The 18,985-nt window shown below is 42.2% G+C and overlaps 1 protein-coding gene across 1 annotated transcript in view; it reads right to left on the bottom strand.

Annotated features, from left to right (window-relative positions):
* The window catches only part of LOC117824170 (neurexin-3b), a 258,052-nt gene that overhangs the window by 79,321 nt on the left and 159,746 nt on the right, over positions 1-18,985 (bottom strand). The window contains exon 13 of the mRNA XM_034699575.1: positions 8,986-9,167. Coding sequence (XP_034555466.1) covers positions 8,986-9,167 — 182 coding nt within the window. The remainder of the gene's footprint in view (positions 1-8,985; positions 9,168-18,985) is intronic.

Here is an 18,985-nt window from a genome sequence, read left to right as displayed (position 1 = left end):
AAGAAATTAAATGCATTTACTTTTGCTGCTTGTGCATTACTGGTCAGTCTGGACTACCAAAAAGCAAGTACAGGCAACTGCCTAAAGGTCTTACACTCCAAAATCCCAAAGCTCTGTTGCAATAACAAGAAATGTACCCTGAAGTCATGCTATTTCGGTTAATACTGTGATCATATGGTACATATTCATCAATAAAATAAAGTTAGTGTAATTACCAGCTCTTATTTACTCACCTGCCTTGAGGCAAGGTAGCATTATTTCAATGTCTAATGCCTGAACACTTTAGTACAACACCAGTTCATATATGTTTAAGTGGAATGACCAGATGTAATTGTTAATGTAGCAGACTTTTGTAGGTGTCATCATTCAGTTCACTGTTTCAGTGATTAATGTATATAATGCCACTGTCTCAGGTTTTAATGCCACAAAAATTAGGCACATATTTCCTATTTACAGTAGTGAAAGCACAGGTGTTACTAATTCACAATGATTACGGCTGTGTGATGTTCAGCAGTGGTCAAATGCGGTACTTCTTATTGGCTGAGTTGAGTTAAGTAATGGGATTGTTATCGTTGGATGAGATGGACTGCTAGGTTTCCGAACATAAATAGTGTTAGCTTTGTATGATGGAAAGTTGGAGCAAACATGTCATCGATTAGGAGCAGTAACATCTGTATTTGAAGCCACTTTGGGAAACATTTCACTCTATAATAAACCTTGGCACCAAATGTGGACACAGAGGTATGTTTTAACTCCTTGCAGATATTGTCCAGGACATTGATAAGTGGTATTTTTAAAAAAAGATGTCATCCTGCTTTCTAAAAACTGTCAGATGTGTCACTCTGAACCCTCATTGGGAATGTTTGTTCAGTGGCAGCATGTTGCTAATTGCTTCGTAGTTGCAGGCATTATAAAGTACTACACAGATTGTCAAACTCATAGTTGAAGGTGGTTTGCTTTTGCAGCTCATATAGAAGCATCTGTATATTTTCAGTCTCTTCAGAGCAAGCTACAAACTCCTCACAGAAGCTTTAATGTGCCCAAACTTATCACAACTTAATTAATTTTTAATACAGGTTTGTTTAAATCTTCATAAACAGCTATACTGTCACGCTTATTCTGTAAGTAAAATCAAACCTGTCTGATTTTTAAAACCACTCACCGATCAAAAATTGAATCCCAAAAGCAACAATCATTCTTCATGATCATGCAGTGTTTTACAGCATCTCATGTGAGCACCTTCTGTCTCATGTAAAGGTTTCCCTGCCCACACATGTGCACTCACCATCTGGTTGCTGGTGTGCCAGCGAAGCTCAGCCTGCTGTGAAGAGTCATCAAGTCAACAGTAATGGTATAGTGCCGATTATCTGCTATTATATATTGATGTCATAAGAAGCAACCTATGCTGGGGTTCATAATGTTCTTGTGATATTAATATTTGATGAGTTGCTTGTTTGAATAACAGTAGGAAGGCGACATGATACAGTCTGTTTTATCAGAAAAATTAATCTCTGGTTCAGCTTCACAGAAATACTTATTCATCACGGTTACAATAACACTGACTGCATGTACTGCATATAACTATTCGTGCAAAACAGCTGTTAGATATATTTCCCCACCTCTCTATTTCCGAGGGGGAATCAAATGTGGGCGGTAAGGAAATACAAACTCAAATAAGAAGCTGTAATGCTATCAGAGGCCATGAGCCACAGCCACGATAATATCTGTCTTTCCCTGCCGAGGTAGGGTAACTTGATAGAGGCAATACATTGCTGGCCGTATACGTGCTGATGCACACAGGTACACATCAAACATCCTATATTAGGTCTGTCAGAGGGAGAGGGAGAGGGAGAAGGAGGGAGTGAGGGGGGGGGGGGGGGGGGGGGGGGGGGGGGGGGGGAGGAGGTGGAAGCTGACAATGTTAGACATAAACACACAGAGACAGAGACAAGGCTGATGGATGACTGATGGATGGATGTGGGAAGACAGGAGTGGTTGAAGAGCTGAATGAATTATGCATCTGTACTCAGGCATTAATGCATTCAAATTTACATGCACTACTGTATGTATGCATGGAGCACATGTGAGGATGAAGGGAAAATGGATACGGGTGCAATATTGCACCCACCTTCCACATACTTTCATCTCATTCCACACAACTTGTGTCAGAGTGTCTGCACTTGGGTTTTCAATTATCCACTATGCTGCATATTTTCCCTGTATAAATTAGCAGAAACCTCAAGTGGGTAATGGAATTCTGTGTGTCGTCGCCCTGTAACAAAATATGAGCCAAACTGGTCGGCGACGTACTTTCCTTAAAGGTGACATATCACACTTTTTTCATCAATATATATTGGTCTAAGAGGTCCCCAAAACATGTCTTTAAAGTTTATGCTCAAAAAAACACTTTGAAATCAGATTTTGGCATGCCTGAAAAACCCTCTTCTTCACTCCTCCTCAGAACACTCTGTTTTCTCTCTGACCAGGCCCCCTCAGGAAGTGGATGTGCCTCGGCTCTCCGGCACGTTGATCTAATGTTTACATGTTGGCTGAATATACACGGCTGCTCAGAGATCACGTTACTTCAACCCTCTGAATCTGATCCAGAATCTGATCCTGACGGAGAGGCGCCTGCAGCAGGACCTTTCTGAAGGATTGGTCACAGATTTAGTGTTTCTTGTTGTTTTATTTATCAGTATGTCGACATGTGTCTTGGTATACAGCTACGAACTATGTGGCTATGCTAACTAGAGCTAGCACTTATCCATGATAAATAAAAATCATCCACTAGATCTTCAAATCTGCAGACGTGGGGAGTAAAACTGACCTTTGTGTTTATTAAGACAGCCTACGACTAGCATGCCTCCCTCCTAAGCTCCTTGTTAGCACACATTTGTGCAGGTAATGAAAAACGGAGGGGGGATTCAGTATTATTTTTATACAGTCTATGGGCTGAACAAGCTCCGAGCTCTGACTCTGTGACAGACCGGATATTCTTGTTACGTAACAAAAACACGGAAGTCTGAAACGGCTCGTTTCAACACACATTTACAGAAAGGTGAAGACATCACCTTTCATTCTCGGGGGGTTTGTAGACATGCCAGGGACACATATTTCAGGTAGAGAACCATTAAAAAGTCAATTTTGCATGATATGTCACCTTTAAAGGCAGCGATAATTTAAGATACCTGGAAATGAAGGGCTGAATGTGGGAGTTGTGGATGTGCATGCTAAGACGTGGAGAATCTGTGCATTAATTTGGTGATGTTAAGCAGAGGACTTTATGATTCTTAAAGTGCCTTTAAATGTGATGTCAAAAGTCCTGTGAGGAGTTCTTAAATGGCTATGAAACAGACTGAAGTTAAAACTCATGCCTCTGTATGACCCACAAAAGCAAAACCGCACCATCAGCAACATAACTGCAATTTTTCTTCAGTGATTTTTAACGCCTTTAGCTGCTGCCACAGGTCACTGCCAGAAAACGGGAATAATCCCGCTTAAGTATAAGCCTTTTTTACATCTTCCATACCAAATATTCACAATAAGTGTTACATTTGAATGTAAAAGAAGGCAGAATGGGACTTTTTGTTATAAAACACTATACATATATGGCAGATAGGTAGGAGGCTTGCTTTGTCCACAGGGGGCGCTAAAACCAACACAAAATGAAAGATCTTCTCCGGAGCTTCCAACACAAATTTAAATCATATCTTTTTTTTTAAAATGCTGCTTTATTAAATAACGTTGGACTCTACTTTTATTCCATTCTCCTGGTTGTCCATTCATGGAAAGCGGCTGTCCAACAATGACTCTGGTTCTGCTCAAAGTTTCTGCCTATTGAATGGGAGTCTGCCCTTGCCACTGATGTGAAATTCTTGCTCATGATGTAAAAGTATTGGTTCTCTTTATATGCTATGAACAAGAGTACAGCTTGGACTTGTTCTTTTTGTAAAGGGTCCTGAGATAACTTAGATGCAAAGCTGATTGGTTGATTGATAACTGAGATAATCCCTATCAAGTGTGAAATGTGGACATTAGAATTAAATGACAGCAACAAAATTTGTTCTTCAAGCAAAAACAGCTCAGATGTAGAAAGTTAAAATGACACATTCATACATAAATTTGCAGTTGAAGTTTTCTTTGTGGCAGCTCTGTATGGAGAATGGCATATTTTAAGCTACCTGTAACAGAGAATGTGTTGCAGCCCTAGCGGGGTCCTTACCTGCAGCTGTCTCGTCGTGATTTTCACCCTTAATTGGAAACCAAAAGAGCTGCCAGACATGACTTGACAGAGCGTTCTCTATTGCAGCCTCGCCTGACTCCGACTTGTCATGTAACGACTCAGCAGAGGTTGATTTCATCTGGGCTCGCTGGAGCTATGATGAGCCGGGATTCATTTGCCTTACATGACTCTGCTGTAGTGTTCAAACAACGTTAAAGAGAGGAGATGGGGTCTCTCTGGTGACTGAGGCACGTACAATGTTCCTGTCAGGACTTCCGAGGCATGATATCCTCCTCCCTCTCTCTCTGTCTGTCTTTCCTGTCCCTCAATGTAACCACCATAATGGACTTCTCCTTTCAAGAAAATAGACTTTATCTTAAAAAGAACAAGATGCATTCTGGTTAATATATAAAATAGCTGCATCCATAATATCCAACTGTTGTTTACCTTGAGTTTCCTGCCAGCCTTCAGTGATTAAAATTGATGATACCCCATTGAAGAGGCTGTTTCTTCAAAGGGAAAGAAGGGGCTGATTTCCTTTGTTTATCCAGACAATGCTGTGGCAGGTTTGAAAATTCAACCTTTAATACAATTTACTTTCCTGAGCACATTTATCACTAGAACAAGGTTACGTCAAAGTCTCCAAAACTGCATGGTTTCTTTGAACATGCTTAGTTAACTGTCTCATATTGACTGTTTGTTGCAACTTATAATAAAAAAACAAGTTTCCCCAAGATGATGTAGTAGAGATGAGATTCTAGAGGATTTCATAATGTGTTTGTGCATGTGAGCATGTCTCGTGTAATCTCTAACCTGCAGTCAAGCGCAGTCCCTGGTGAGAGACTGTGAGTCATTACTGGCACATCTAGTCCGGGGATTAGTGTTTCTGTCATGGATTTAATCTTAACACTGCACACCTTAACGTATCCAGCATACACACTCACCTATACTTCCACAAATCCCAGCACTACTGCAATAAGCCCCCCTTTTGACTCACCTTACACTGAAATGCCACTTGCAATATAAATGTCTCTGTGGATTCAGGTGATCTCTGTCTCTGCTACATGAAACAAAAGACGCTGCCTGACAAAGATCCTCATCGGTTGCACCCTTTGTGTGAGAACTCCGAATGTAAATGAACATGCAAATGAAACACCAGAGGTTGTAAAATGTCGTGCTCACCTCTGCAAATTACCCCAAATTGCCCCTCAGATTTCCAACCAAGCATGCAGTTGTTCTTAGCAGTTAAAATGTAAACACTACAATCAGCATTTTAATTCATGATTGCCAAACAAGCCGTAAGCTAATCACGGAGAGGAGATAATGAAAAAAGCGAGAGAGAGAGAGAGAGAGAGAGAGTGAGAGAGAGAGAGAGAGAGAGAGAGAGAGAGAGAGAGAGACAAAGGGAGACTAAGGAGGGAGTCAGTGATTAGGTCTTGCCTCAAAATGTCTGTTTCTCTCTGCGCTCTCGGCTCTGCATGTTTATGTACGACCATTTTTTTTTGTCAGAATAATCAGCAAGCATGAGATACTTAGGTTAAATTTAAGGCTAATCAAAGACATTCATGCTTAAGTTTGACTGAAAAAGCTAAAAGTATCTCAGAGGGTATTTATCTCCTCCTTAACTTTACCTTGTCACATACTGAGCAATCAAAAACATTAAAGCGTATGTAATGTATCTGGACTTAGGTGTGCTGATTCTCAAGTGGTGACCTAATAATGGCAAAGGCTAAGGTAATGTCCCTGGGCCTGTTAAGACCTTTGGCTAGACATATATCAGGAATGGACAGGCATAATGCCTTTAACCTTTTCCTCCAGATTCATTACTGAACGCAAAATGCTGACAGCGATGACCTGACGACTGTCATTAGGAGTTGTTATCCAATGACATTTCAGCCACGTTTGGAATATCCGCTGATTTAAAAGCATTTCTATCGCACATTAAACTCATCGAGGCAGCAGAGTTGTTTTAGCTGCAGATTGAACAGTGAGTTATTGAGGGATCCTTGCTGGAGATCCAGTATTCCCACAGCTATAGAACAAGAGTGTAAAATAAGCACTGTTAACATTTGTAACATAAGAAGAGAGATCAAGCAGTGGTTTATTTTCCTCCAGATGAAGCATCCCTGCTAAATATTCACTCAAGGTCTGATCAATTATTTACAGTTCACCTGTGGCAAAGAGTCCAGCTTGCTTCATTTGTTCAATAGAGGTATAATGTTTTTGGAGAAAGTGAATCTAGTAGTTGTGTCCTGATTTTCAGCAAAGTATTCAATTGTTTAGGGAACTTTTTTTAAAGTAGAGGTCCCAACTCAGGGATCGTTGGGTGGGGATCTGAACCTTTATACAGGGCCTCGATTTTCAGCATGGGGGGTATCTGGTTTTTGTTTGTAGTCCAAGCAGTATCAACCAATCATGTCCCAATAGGCTTTGGTGTATGCATTTAAAACAGTCCATGTAAAGAGAAAGCAGGTGGAAAGTACACCGCCATAACCACACCCAGAGCTCTGTCAGTGGTGAATTAATGTTGGATTATTCATCTCTATATCAGATATCTTCATGCAAGTGCAGCTAACAAAACACTACATCAAAAAAATTAACTTGAGCGACAGACGTTCCTGTCACTGTTATAAAAGCCAATCAGTGCTTAGATTTCCCGACTTCCTGGAAAGCATCAGCAATGATTGATCTGCATTTAACCATTGTTTGTTGATCAATGATTGATCAACAACCATTTCAAAAGCTTTTTCCTTCCCCTCTTGAAGACAGCAATTGGCATTGCAGAAGGCTAGGCTGCACAGGATTTTACATTGTTGTTTCTATTTCTGTCAATTTTTGTTACAAAGACTATTGAAGGCAGAAGAGATACATATTGAATGTAATGAATGAAAATCAAGAGAGAAAAAAGCAACAAAGTAAATTCCCTTTAACTGTTCCTGTTTGATTTCTTTACGACAGAAACGTAAAGACTGTTTACAAAAAATAACCTTGAATGAAATCAGTTCAGAATAAAAACAGCAAATATTAATGAAATAGGAATTAACTTCAGAAGCCTTCTGTTTAAGTTATGATATTTTCACAGTGTTGTACAAGGGATTAAGGAACATTTTCAAGGGAGGTCCCGATTAGAGGTTAATGCTTTTTAAGGGCTCCGTAGCATGGCCCAGTCTAGGAATCCCTAGCTTGAGGTTCAATCACTGTATATATTAAATATTAGCCACTTGGTTTGTGCTCTGTAGACCGTCAGTAAAAGATCTGACCTATTAGAAGTGCTTTTTTGGGGGGGCAAAGCAAACAACAACAAAAAATAGAAAAACGTCAAAAATATTTTTTAGCACATGCCGTTTCTCTAAATGAATAAGAGAAATCTCCAGTTCCTTTTTTTCTATTAATAAATTCATTAGCACCATGAGGCTGGAGGAATGAAGACGTTCGACACCAAATGTCTCACAGCCAAATTACGAGAGAAACCCTGCTTGGCTAGCTGCGATCTGATATCAAAACAAGCTGAATTAAAAATGCATTTCTTTCCCCTCCTTTAGTGGTTCCTGCAATTACTCAGTTGGTTAGCGACTCGGGGAGGCGATTCTGACATCCTCCTCTCGAGCTACTGTACATCTTTATGATTTTCTCTCCATGCAAGCTTTCCCACATTTTCCTCTCACCTTCACCTTCACCTACACACACACACACACACACACACACACACACACACACACACACACACACACACACACACACACACACACACACACACACACACACACACACACACACACACACACACACACACACACACACACACACACACTTTCACATTTTCTCTCTATACTGTAAAAGCAGCTCAGAAATGCTTCTGTTGGCCCTCATCTTTGCAGAGCAGATGGCTGCTTTTCTGTACCACATGGCCGGCACTCAGGAGATGAGGGGAGCTCTTTAAGAAGAAAAATACTTTCAATCTGCTTTAGCAACTGTAGCTCCTCCTCATCATCACATCTTTTTTTTTTTTTTTTGCATGCCGTCAGCAGCAAAACTCTCTCACACCCCCACTTCAACAACCACCATCACCACCACCGCCACCGCCTTCTCTACAGATCTCCATCCTTCTGTCTTGTCACTCCGCATTCAGCTAGCTGCTGTTGATGATTATGTAAATACTTAATGCTTATGTAAACGAGTCAAACACAAGGTCACAAAGTGGGATTATTAAGATGCTGCTCAGATGCGCAGTCCACCAGCCAAGAACTCCAACCCCCAGCTCCTCGCTTCTATCATGTATCTCCAACATGCGTGAACACACTGCATATGTATGGAGAGCTGCATTCATTATTCATGCCGGGAGTCAGTTAGAACGGTGGAGAAGAGGGGTTATTCTGGAAGAGGATGGCGAGCAGAGCCTCAGAGTCGGGGAGTAAGTTATCTTTTTTTCTTTTATAGATCTGCACTGTTTGTATAATTCAGTCCGAGCATGATGGGCTGAGCTCGGCCTGCAAAAAGAAAACCTTGAGGATTGATTCGCAGGTTTGTTTGTAGTCATCATCCTGTGGTTGTAATTCTAGAGACACGAGTCCTTGTGTCAATAAACACGCTCAGATGAATTAATTGTGATAACAAGGTGCTAAAAAGGCTGGAAAACAGCTCATAATTAGCTCCTGCCAGATGTTTAGCCTCAATCTGATTAAATAAATACCCCGCATCAAGTGGATTTGATTTTTAACTGTTAAATAATGCTGCTAAGTGCTAAGAGAAACATCACTACTTACAATATGGAGCATGATGTAGTCACCCAGACGTGGGGCACTGTCGATGCGGACCAGGATGCCGTCTTTGATTGTAGTGCTGAAGCCCACAGCCAGCCGATCTGTCCGTGTGCTTGGCCTCTCATTGTTGGGCCATGTGTACATGATCAGACCCCCTCCTTTTCCAAAGATATACGTGGTGCCAGCTGCGGAAACACAGGAAGTAAAAAAGAGCAGACATTAGATTTGTTCTAGGAGAAAAGAGGCTGATAAAAAGTGATAGGGCAGAATTAAATTTTGCGATGTATAAACATACAGAAACAAGACACGAGGGAGCACAATGTCGGCACCAACGAGACACATTTCTGATAAAACCGGCTCCAAACTACTTCCATTAAAGTCTAACTCGACTGTAACTCCTTTACAGCCACCTTGCCGCTGCCACAATGTAATTGCGTCGAAATCTATTTTTGGTTTTTAATGGTATTCAGCCAACACCACCTTTTGGGTAGAAGTCAGCAGCTCCCTCGACGCCATCCCTGACCTATCCCTGCTTAAATATAGTCTCTTTCCAGGGAATAACAGCCAGTATGGCCAGAACAGGATAAGTCTCCCAATCCTCATGTATTATATATGAGACCTGCAACCAAAGAACAAAGGCTGGCATGAAGAAAGCAGAGAAGGGGGAAAAAAATCGAAGACCCTTCGTGGAGTTTAATTTGACAAATGCAGTGTAGGAAAAAAAGTGACTCTGCGGCAGCGAGCGGCTCGCTAAAATGAAATTTTTTGTTATTACATCAGCCATGATGCAGATTTGTGTCAGATTAGAAGCTTTGATTGGATCAAGCTGGGCCCTCTGCCACTATATCTGTGAGAGTTTTTTGTGAGTTAATTTTTTTTTAATCATGTGGAACAGAAAAAAAAAAAAGTTTCATTATATGGTTGCAGGTTTGGACTCGATCCCAACCTCCAAACACTCCCTAAGGTGTGTTCGAGTTAAAGCACTGAATCCTGGAGCTGCTAAGCCATCTTGTCCACATTTAGGCAAAGATAATCAAGAGATCAAAGGCATTAGACCTACAGCAGATAGACTGGTGGGTGGATCAATATGGAAGACCAAACAGACTCCTGTGGCCTCAGGAAAGTGGGAAGCATTTGGCCCACCTCAGAGACTGACAGGGGATTTCTAATGAAGTCTCTGAGTTCTTGAATCAATTTATTTATTCATTTCTCCTGCCTCCACCATCCCTCAGCGTTCCTCTCTTCCACATCACCTCTCTACCCCTGTCTCTCTCCCCGCCTGTCGCTCCTCTCTTTTCCAATCACTTCCTCTCCAAGTCACCTGAACATCTGTTTGGCCTTGTGATGGGTGCCCAGCTGTCCCACTGTTTCCCCCTATGAAGCGTCCAACAATCTGCTCTGTGGTCCACAATCCCCTGGAGACTGCGGGAACATATGGATGCGAGGGAGTTAGAGAGAGAGAGAGAGGGAGAGAGCGACTCCATCCACCGGATGAGTGTCTCTATTCGCCTTCAGGCGCTCAAATGGGGCTGCATTTCACTCACCTCAGGTGCCAGCAATGCAAACCACCGGCTAAGGTCGTTCCATATGACATGAAAAATATCTAAACAAGTGAGGCATCCCACGCCTCAAACAACTGCTTTCACTGCTTGTAACTGATAACTGAACAAGGCTGGTTTAACACAGACGTCTCCCTACAAGAGTTCTTTTTTTCTCCTAAAGAGAAACAATAGCATCTCTCAATTGCTCTCGATGACATTGCAGCAATTGCAGCTGATGGTTGCATTATGTATCACCTGCCACAAATAGCTCGTATCCTCCATGGCATCTCGTCTGGCTGAAAACAAGGCCTTATGCCAAAGACAAACGGAACACAGAAGCCTGCAGCCAGGTTGCACAGGATCTGGCCCCGCTGTCTCATTGCCTTAAAGTTTCGTCTCGCCAAAAGTGTTTGGGCAGACTTGGGATCAGTTTCCCCGGCAAACTTCGCCTATCTCATCACACACACACACACTTTTTTTTCTGGAGGGGATGACGATGATGAGCAGAAAGATACAGGCACCCCGGGGAGCCAATTATCACATTGAGGAGATTTGCTTAGTGTTTCAAGAAGACAATGTTAGGCATGAAACACACAGGCAGCCACATGCACACCATCTGACACAAACACACACACACACACACACACACACACACACACACACACACACACACACACACACACACACACACACACACACACACACACACACACACACACACACACACACACACACACACACACAGGAAGGGAGCACAGATGCACGCTGTAAGTATAAAAGTGTGCAAACACGTGTGCACACACAAACAGGCTGAACACGATGCCTTCTCACACACATTCACACAAGTGGGTGATTATCTGCACAAGTACAGAGAAGAGAGAGAACCCGAGATCGCCAAAATGTTGCACATTTCTCAAACAAGCCGCCAGGCCCAGACTGCACCGGCTGTATTTCCACACAGAGAGGAAGTCCGCCGCATTTCAATTCATGCATTCAGTGTGCGAAAACTATCAAGTGTGGCATCATCTCAGATACTCATCTCAAGATTTCAGCAGAGAAAAAAGAACTTTCATGGATGGTTAGCAACTGAGAGGAAATGTAGAAATGTGGCGGCTAGGCTAAACTCCCAAGGTCAAGAGTTCTATTTGAATAACTTCACTCGAGTGTGGGTATGAGGAGCAGCAATAGAATGAATTTCCACGCTTTTTCAGGGAGACTTATTAGTGAGAAATAAGTGTAAGCAATGGAAAATTTTAACTTGTCTACCATATTTCAGCATGCAGACTCACAATTACTTCTACTAACACCTCCTCGGGCATTAACCTGGCCTCTAACTACTGACAAACAATGTTATGTTCAAGGTTTTGTTTTGTTCATTAAAGGATATTAAAAATTAGATAAGAGCAGGCTGCGAAATGAAAAAGCTTTTCTTTGTTCAGATTAAATGAATCCACTCGTTCCTAATGCTTTCAATGTTTAGCCTCTGTAAGTCCTCTTCATTGGCAACAACATCTTACATTAGTACTTGAGCAACATCTTCTAAAAAGTGCGTGCAATGAAAACTGCAAAAGGCCACAACAAAGAAAGGTTTTAAGTTTGGGAAGAAATGGTTTATTAAAAAGATAACCGCTAAAGAAAAGAGACGTCAGAAATAGAGTGTCAGAGATGGGCTTGTATGCCTTTTGTGCTCTTTGGTTTGCTTGGTAACTTTGTAATAAGGACCTTGACAATACATTCTCCAATGGTCATTTAGGCAATTAGGGGAAAAAAAATTAATTTGATGTGTGCTTCCTGGAAAATAACTGTGAAATGACTCCCCAAAGTTTGTCATTTTTGTAACCATTTTTGAGTCACTTAATTATACCTGACTTTTAATCTTCTCTTGTGGTTATTCTTGGCGTTGTTTCACAGATGGGCAATGAAAACTTGCTACTGCAGTTTCTTACAAAGTGGAAATGATGTGACGAGCAGAAATGAAAGCATGTAACATATGTGCTTCTCACAGCCATGAAGCCCTGGTGAAAAGCCCGACCACAAGGAAAATATCATCAAAAGAATCACATCTATAACACATTACTGCACAAGATGTTATTTTGGTGGATCAGAGGGGACTTTCATCTCCATCTTTGAATAATGCAATCTTGCCTTGGCCAGTGGGTATCAGAGGGGGGCCATTTGAAATTGAATTGTAGCATATGGGTGCTCCATTGATTTGTTAGTGTAGTGATGAGACAAAGAAGGGCCTATGAAAGAAAATTTGTGTTTTTATTGATCGCTTGTAAGTCTATGAACCCATTGGCTAATGTTTAAAGATTATACAGCCTCTGGAAACCTACTAGGGCCAACTCCTCAGGGCTTCCACTGTAGTCAGCAGCTAGCATTGTATGACTTGTATGACCGATCAAGACTTTTAGGTGCTGCTGTCGTTTACGGTCTGATAGGCAATTTGAGACGCAAGAATGGAGTTTGTATTGAAAGGTCACATATAAGAGTAGTATGTTTGCTGCAACTGTATGCTGATGACGGGTTAGTGTATCTGGTAAAAAGCAAAAGATAATAGAAAAGGTAGCTTTATATTGCATTGTGGTATTGCATTGCAGCCAGTGAATTTTGCTGCTTTTGCTTTCTATAAAGAATATTCCAGTCAGACAGCTCACATTTCAAAGTTGGCAACCTCATCACTCCTCGCAGTTTTTATTTTCTACATGCAGGAATCAAAAATTGATGAGATAATATCACAACCCCACACAGTCAGAGCCTACAGTTGAATGCTGGGTTGGAGGTGGGGCTGAAAGTTTGAGTGCAGCCCTTATTCAGGGCAGTGGTGGCGAAGGCAGAGTAGACGCAGAGACTGGAAATCATGCAGCGTGAATAGAACACAAAATGGGGGGTATGTTTGTAATGTGAGGATGATGCATGTTTAATGTGAAATCAGTGCAGCTCAAGTTTCCTGCCGGAACTAGTATGCAGGGGTGTACACAACTGGACCACTAAAGGACAACTCAACTCAAAGTACAAACAGAAACCAGGAAGTTTCTAATACTGAAAATCATGTCATTAGCTTACAAACTCTACATCTTTATACAGAATCTGTGTAACCATAAATTACTCTTGGTGCAAAAAAAATCTGTGCTCTAGGTTTTGAAACACTGGCATAGCACTGATGCATTACTCTCCAGTGTTTCTGGTGATTCATTGCATCTGCAGTGCTCCTCCGTTTAGAGACAAACTGTAGATGAGAGACTAGGTCAAAGCCTTGGCCTCTATTTCGCCGAGGTCCCCTGAGGCGTGGGAGTGCAGACAGAAGGTCAGGACACCTGTCTGCAAAACAGAACTATGTCCTGTCCTTCAGGCTCCCCACGTGACATTAAAGAAGGAGAAAAAAGGGAGAGGTTTTTTCACACAGAGCCAGGAGTGACTGAAGGTCACCAGTTTCAATATACTTGACCAGCGGGAAATTCAGAGCTGAGAAAACGTCAAGAGAACTCCAGGAAAAACACATCTCAAGAACCTTTTACCTACAACATTTATGAGCAGGTCTGCTTTTTCTGCTCCCTTTCTATCTGTCACATTGAAAGTGTATATGACATCAATACTGTCTATTCAATTGTAAAAAGAGGAGCAGATGCCGCGGTGCATGCGTGTTAGAACTGTGTAATTGGTTATATTCATGCTTCACACCATGCTGAGATAAAACGCTGTTTACAGGCAGCTGGTGGAGGACATACAGTACAAGACCACAACTGTCTGTCTGAAAATGGAGGCAGTGGTCGAGAGTGTGTTTTTTTTTTTTTTACTAAGTTTGGGTGGCGTGTGTGTGTGTGCATGTCTGTTTGGGTGGCCACAAAGAAACAGGTGCCGCTGCCAGCATCCCAGAAAACAGAGCTGCAGTGGGTAAATGTTTAAAACAGTAAGTCTCTGTGTAAGTATGCACGCACACGCTCGCACTGAACCAATCTGCATAGACACATGAGTCTCAACTTCTGCACACACACACACACACACACACACACACACACACACACACACACACACACACACACACACACACACACACACACACACACACACACACACACACACTTCCTCTCCTTTCTCCTTGGTGTGTGTTGTTTATGTGCTTTTATGTCTTTCCCCTTGTTATCTCTTGGGCTTTCTGCAGCACTGGCACCCCAGGGGATGGAAAAAAGAAGACAAACACAGTTTGATGTGGTCGAATTTTCTGCCATCGGAGAATGAGGGAAAAAAGAAAAAAAGGAGCCTGAAAAAAGAAAATTCCTGAAAGTGAGATGCAAAAATGTAATTGCCTCCTCAATCATGTTCAAAAGAAGTCTATCATCACAATGCTTTCCCTTCTCGTGCTTCATACATGGGGAATTATTAGGCTTGCTGTCCTTCACACAGCAACAATAAGGAATCATTGGCGGAGGAATCGAATTTTGAGATACTGAACTGTGTAATCACTGGGATTTATCTCCATTTTACAACCTTTTATCATTTCATAATTCAGATTTCCAACTGTTGCCTCTCCCCGCTGGAATACAGTGAGGGACGAGACCAATGACTGAACGCTCTCTCTCTCTCTCTCTCTCTCTGGATCCTCAGTCAACTGTCAGAAGAAAGTTTATAGAAAATTGCTGAAATACTGAAGATGTTGAGTTTGCAGTTGGACTGTTATGTATTTTATAACTTTCAAACACAGACAGACAGACAGACAGACAGACAGACAGACAGACAGACAGACAGACAGACAGACAGACACACACACACACACACACACAAAGACACATACACACACAAAGACACACACACACACACACACTACATATTGTGTCTTACGTCTACATCTTCACCACAAATGGTGGCCATGTGTCCCATCTCTCATCAGCGACACTGAACGATATGCAGACTATGATTGATGATGGGCGGTGTTATGTGAAAAATGGCTGTGTAAAGAAAACAGCCAGCCTTGAATGATTTACACTGTCTGTTTCTCTCTTATAATAAGCTGTAGCATTACAACACTGTATGGATTCACGCGCCAAAAAACAGGAGTAATAGAAGTGGGAGAAAAACTGAGAAGGAATGGACACAGCATGCAGAACTGCGCAAGCAGCCAGAGTATTATGATGTATGTGCTGCAACCAGGCGGTAAAATACACACAGAGCTGGACTGAAAGCATTTGTTTATGGTTTTTCAAGGTATGCCCTTTGCAAAATTGCTATTTTAGCTGTAATATGTTCAGCTTGATTAAAATGCTATGTGTGGCATTATTTGATATCAGGTTTGATTGCCGGAAGGAAACTTTACGTGAGACTTAGGGAAACTATAATCAATGTCAGAAGGTGGCAGGAAACTACCAGGCACTAAGACAACACTGTTTATTTTAGCTTAAAAAGTGATTTCCCAGTCTCCACAGTGCATACAGAGGATTGTATGGATTATTCTTTATAGTATAACATTTTGTCAGAGTTATATTCTAAATTTATGAGCCAACACACACTAACAAATGCAACAAAGCGAGGCAGAGAGGCAGGGGCTAAGCCAGCCAGTGCTGCTGCTGCTGCTCAGGCTGCAGAGCGGCTTCAGTAGCCAGGATGATAAAGTCTGAGCCTCTGGGCAGCAGCTCTGCTCGCTGGGATTGAGCAGTCAAATACTACAGAGGTTGAGCTACAGTTACACCACAATGCCAAGAGAAGCTGAGGCCTCAGTACTGCAGTGAAATTTAGGGCTGATGGTTTTGTTGCACTTGGCTGCGGAGGGAGAGCAGGCAACGGCAAACAACCGATGTGGTAAGAAGGCACAGGAATACAATGTGCTTGTGCAAGGTGCTGCAATCAAGGACTTATCCCTAAGTGATTGATCTGAGTTACTCTCTCAATTCATTGATGATTGTTTAGATGGTGAAATGGGGAGTAAGAGCTCAAGTTAACGGCCTCAAATTGGTTGTTTTGTCTGCAAGATATAGCCTGCTGGTGTTGAAAATGACTCGACAATTTAACAGTGATACAAATAATTACAAATTAATTATGTGGATTTATTGATTGATCAAGTCAAACATGATTTCTGCGATGACTGTAGCTTCTCATCATTCTTTTTAATGTGTAAGTGTTCATATTTTTTGGGGAAGTTTAGTTTGAATTGGTTATCTGATGCTAAAAAAGGGGATGTGACATCATGATTGACAGCTCTGTTAACAAATGCGGCTCTGCTGTGATTTTTTCCTAGATTAGCAGGGTAGGAGGAACAGGAGGAGGAAACGGAACAAACACTTAAACAAGAGTAATTTACATTTTTATGACCATGAGTGTCAGACACTCAGGCCTGTACTGACCTGAGGGATGCTTGCTGTGTTAACAGTGAGTTAAATGTGTTTTGCAGAAGGGTTGTGATGTCACTCAATCCCTTGCATGCCTTGGCTCCAAAATACATCACCAGCACAATATGTCAGTTTGCCCATCGAGGCAGGATTTTGGCTTCTCTTCTTAAAATGAGAGTGGATGAAGGTGTGTCGTCCATGTTAATATACAGTCAATGGGTAAAAGAAACTAACAAGACCTCTTAGGAACATAAAATGTAACGCTCATTTCATGAACTAGTTGACTGCCTGAGCATTGATGGATGTTCTCCATAACACATTATTCTATCTCTAGTTTTGAGCTTCAAAATCACTTTACACGCAACAACTTTCAGTGCTACAACACATGGTAGCATGGCTCAGTCAAACCCAGCTTATCTTTTTTGTCACACTTCACTGATTGGGGGACATACTTGACATATTTCCATTACAGACAGCTTGATTTGCCATCTGTATCATGTTGCTGAGGAACAAGCAAGATGTGAGGAGAGTACAGGAGTAAAAAAGTGGAGGAGTCTTCCTTTGCAGCAGGAAGGAGGACAGAAATGGAGAATAGAGTCACTGAGATAGAGAGAGAGGAGTGCAGTAGATGTGAGCCCGAGATGCTCCGCAGGAAAACGAATGTGTTCTTTACTCACAGGCATGTCAAGTCCACCTCAGATCCCTGCAGAAGAACAGGCGGATCGACTCACAGACGCCTATTAACCAAACAGTCATGTATCCTCACTTCATGTATCACTGCGAAGGCGCAAACTTGAGTACACAGAAGTGAAAATACCCACACATACACTCACTGACTTGAACAGCAGAAGGTGAGCCATAACAACTCTCCCCTCATTACTGCGAAAACTCAGATAGCAAGTCTCACCCGCCCGCCCTCGCCTCCCTGTCTCCCCCCTCCTGCTGCATTACTGACACTCCTCACTGTTGTAGCAGCGAGTGGACAGAGAGGAAGGGCTTTAAATGATTTTTTTCTCGGTTCTCTGGAGATGTCAACTCCTATTCTCTCTGGTTGGAAAAGGAGGAGGATAAGGAAGAGGGAAGGGGGTCTGAGAAGGATTTCAGAGGCTTGTGGGAGGGGGTGAGGTGGTGGTGGATGCAGCTGAGATCCACTCAGCACTCAAGGCTACAAAGAAGACCTGTCTGCCGACTTTAATGCTGCACACTGCCACCAGTAGAATTCTTGGAAAAAGGGAGGGAGACGTTGCAGAGATGAAAGGAAAAGAGGTATGACACAAGTAAGATCCAGAAGCATGCTGGGTAAAATAAAAATGTGACAGACAAACAAAGACATGAAGCAAAGGTGGAGACGCTTGAGCTGACGTAAACACACAAAGATTGCAAATAAATAGTGTGGACACTTGTGCGCAAAAGCTGTGTAAAACCTGACTCAATCCCGCTCCTTTCTATGGTGAAAATTAGCATTCTGTCAGCTCGAGTGTTGATGTTCACACTGCTCTGAGCGAAATTAGGACATGAGTGTCTCCTTCCCATCATTCATAATGCATGACACACAATGTGTGCAAGGCATATCACTTCAGAGGCAGGCCACACCAAACCCTGCTGAGGATTAGGTGAAGAAGATCTCCTAAAGAATAAGGGATTCCAAGATGGCTCCGAGTGGAAGCATCATTTATAATTGAATCTTCCCCAGAGGATAGTGCAGCCTGTCTGCCTTTGCCAAAGCATCGCACAGAGCCCAGAACTCCTCTCCTCCTCTCCTCCTCCTCCCCCTCCTCCCCCTCCTCCCCCTCCCTCCCCCCTCCTCCTCAGTCTCCCCCAGTCTGTCTCTGTCTCTCTCTCCCTTCAACTGAAAGGCCCTCGTACACAAGTACAACACAGCAACCTCAGCCACTGATCTTATCCTAAGGCCTTTATGACTCAAATCCCAGTCGGTCACATTTAGTCATTTGGAACTTTTTACAAACTTGATTTTTTTTTTTAAGTCCAAGGAGATGGAAGAAGTTTAGATATTACCAGCAGTGAATAACAAAATTGTTTGTGCATGCCTTTTAGAACTAAAAACGTCAATGTGAATATGGAAACTACTCTGACTGCAAGGACACAGGGAACAACACGAGTCCTCTTGCCCTTACTCGTCCT

Source organism: Notolabrus celidotus, chromosome 13 (genome assembly GCF_009762535.1).
Source record: "Notolabrus celidotus isolate fNotCel1 chromosome 13, fNotCel1.pri, whole genome shotgun sequence".
Taxonomy (NCBI): Eukaryota; Metazoa; Chordata; class Actinopteri; order Labriformes; family Labridae; genus Notolabrus; species Notolabrus celidotus.
This window is presented reverse-complemented; position numbering and strand designations above follow the sequence as displayed.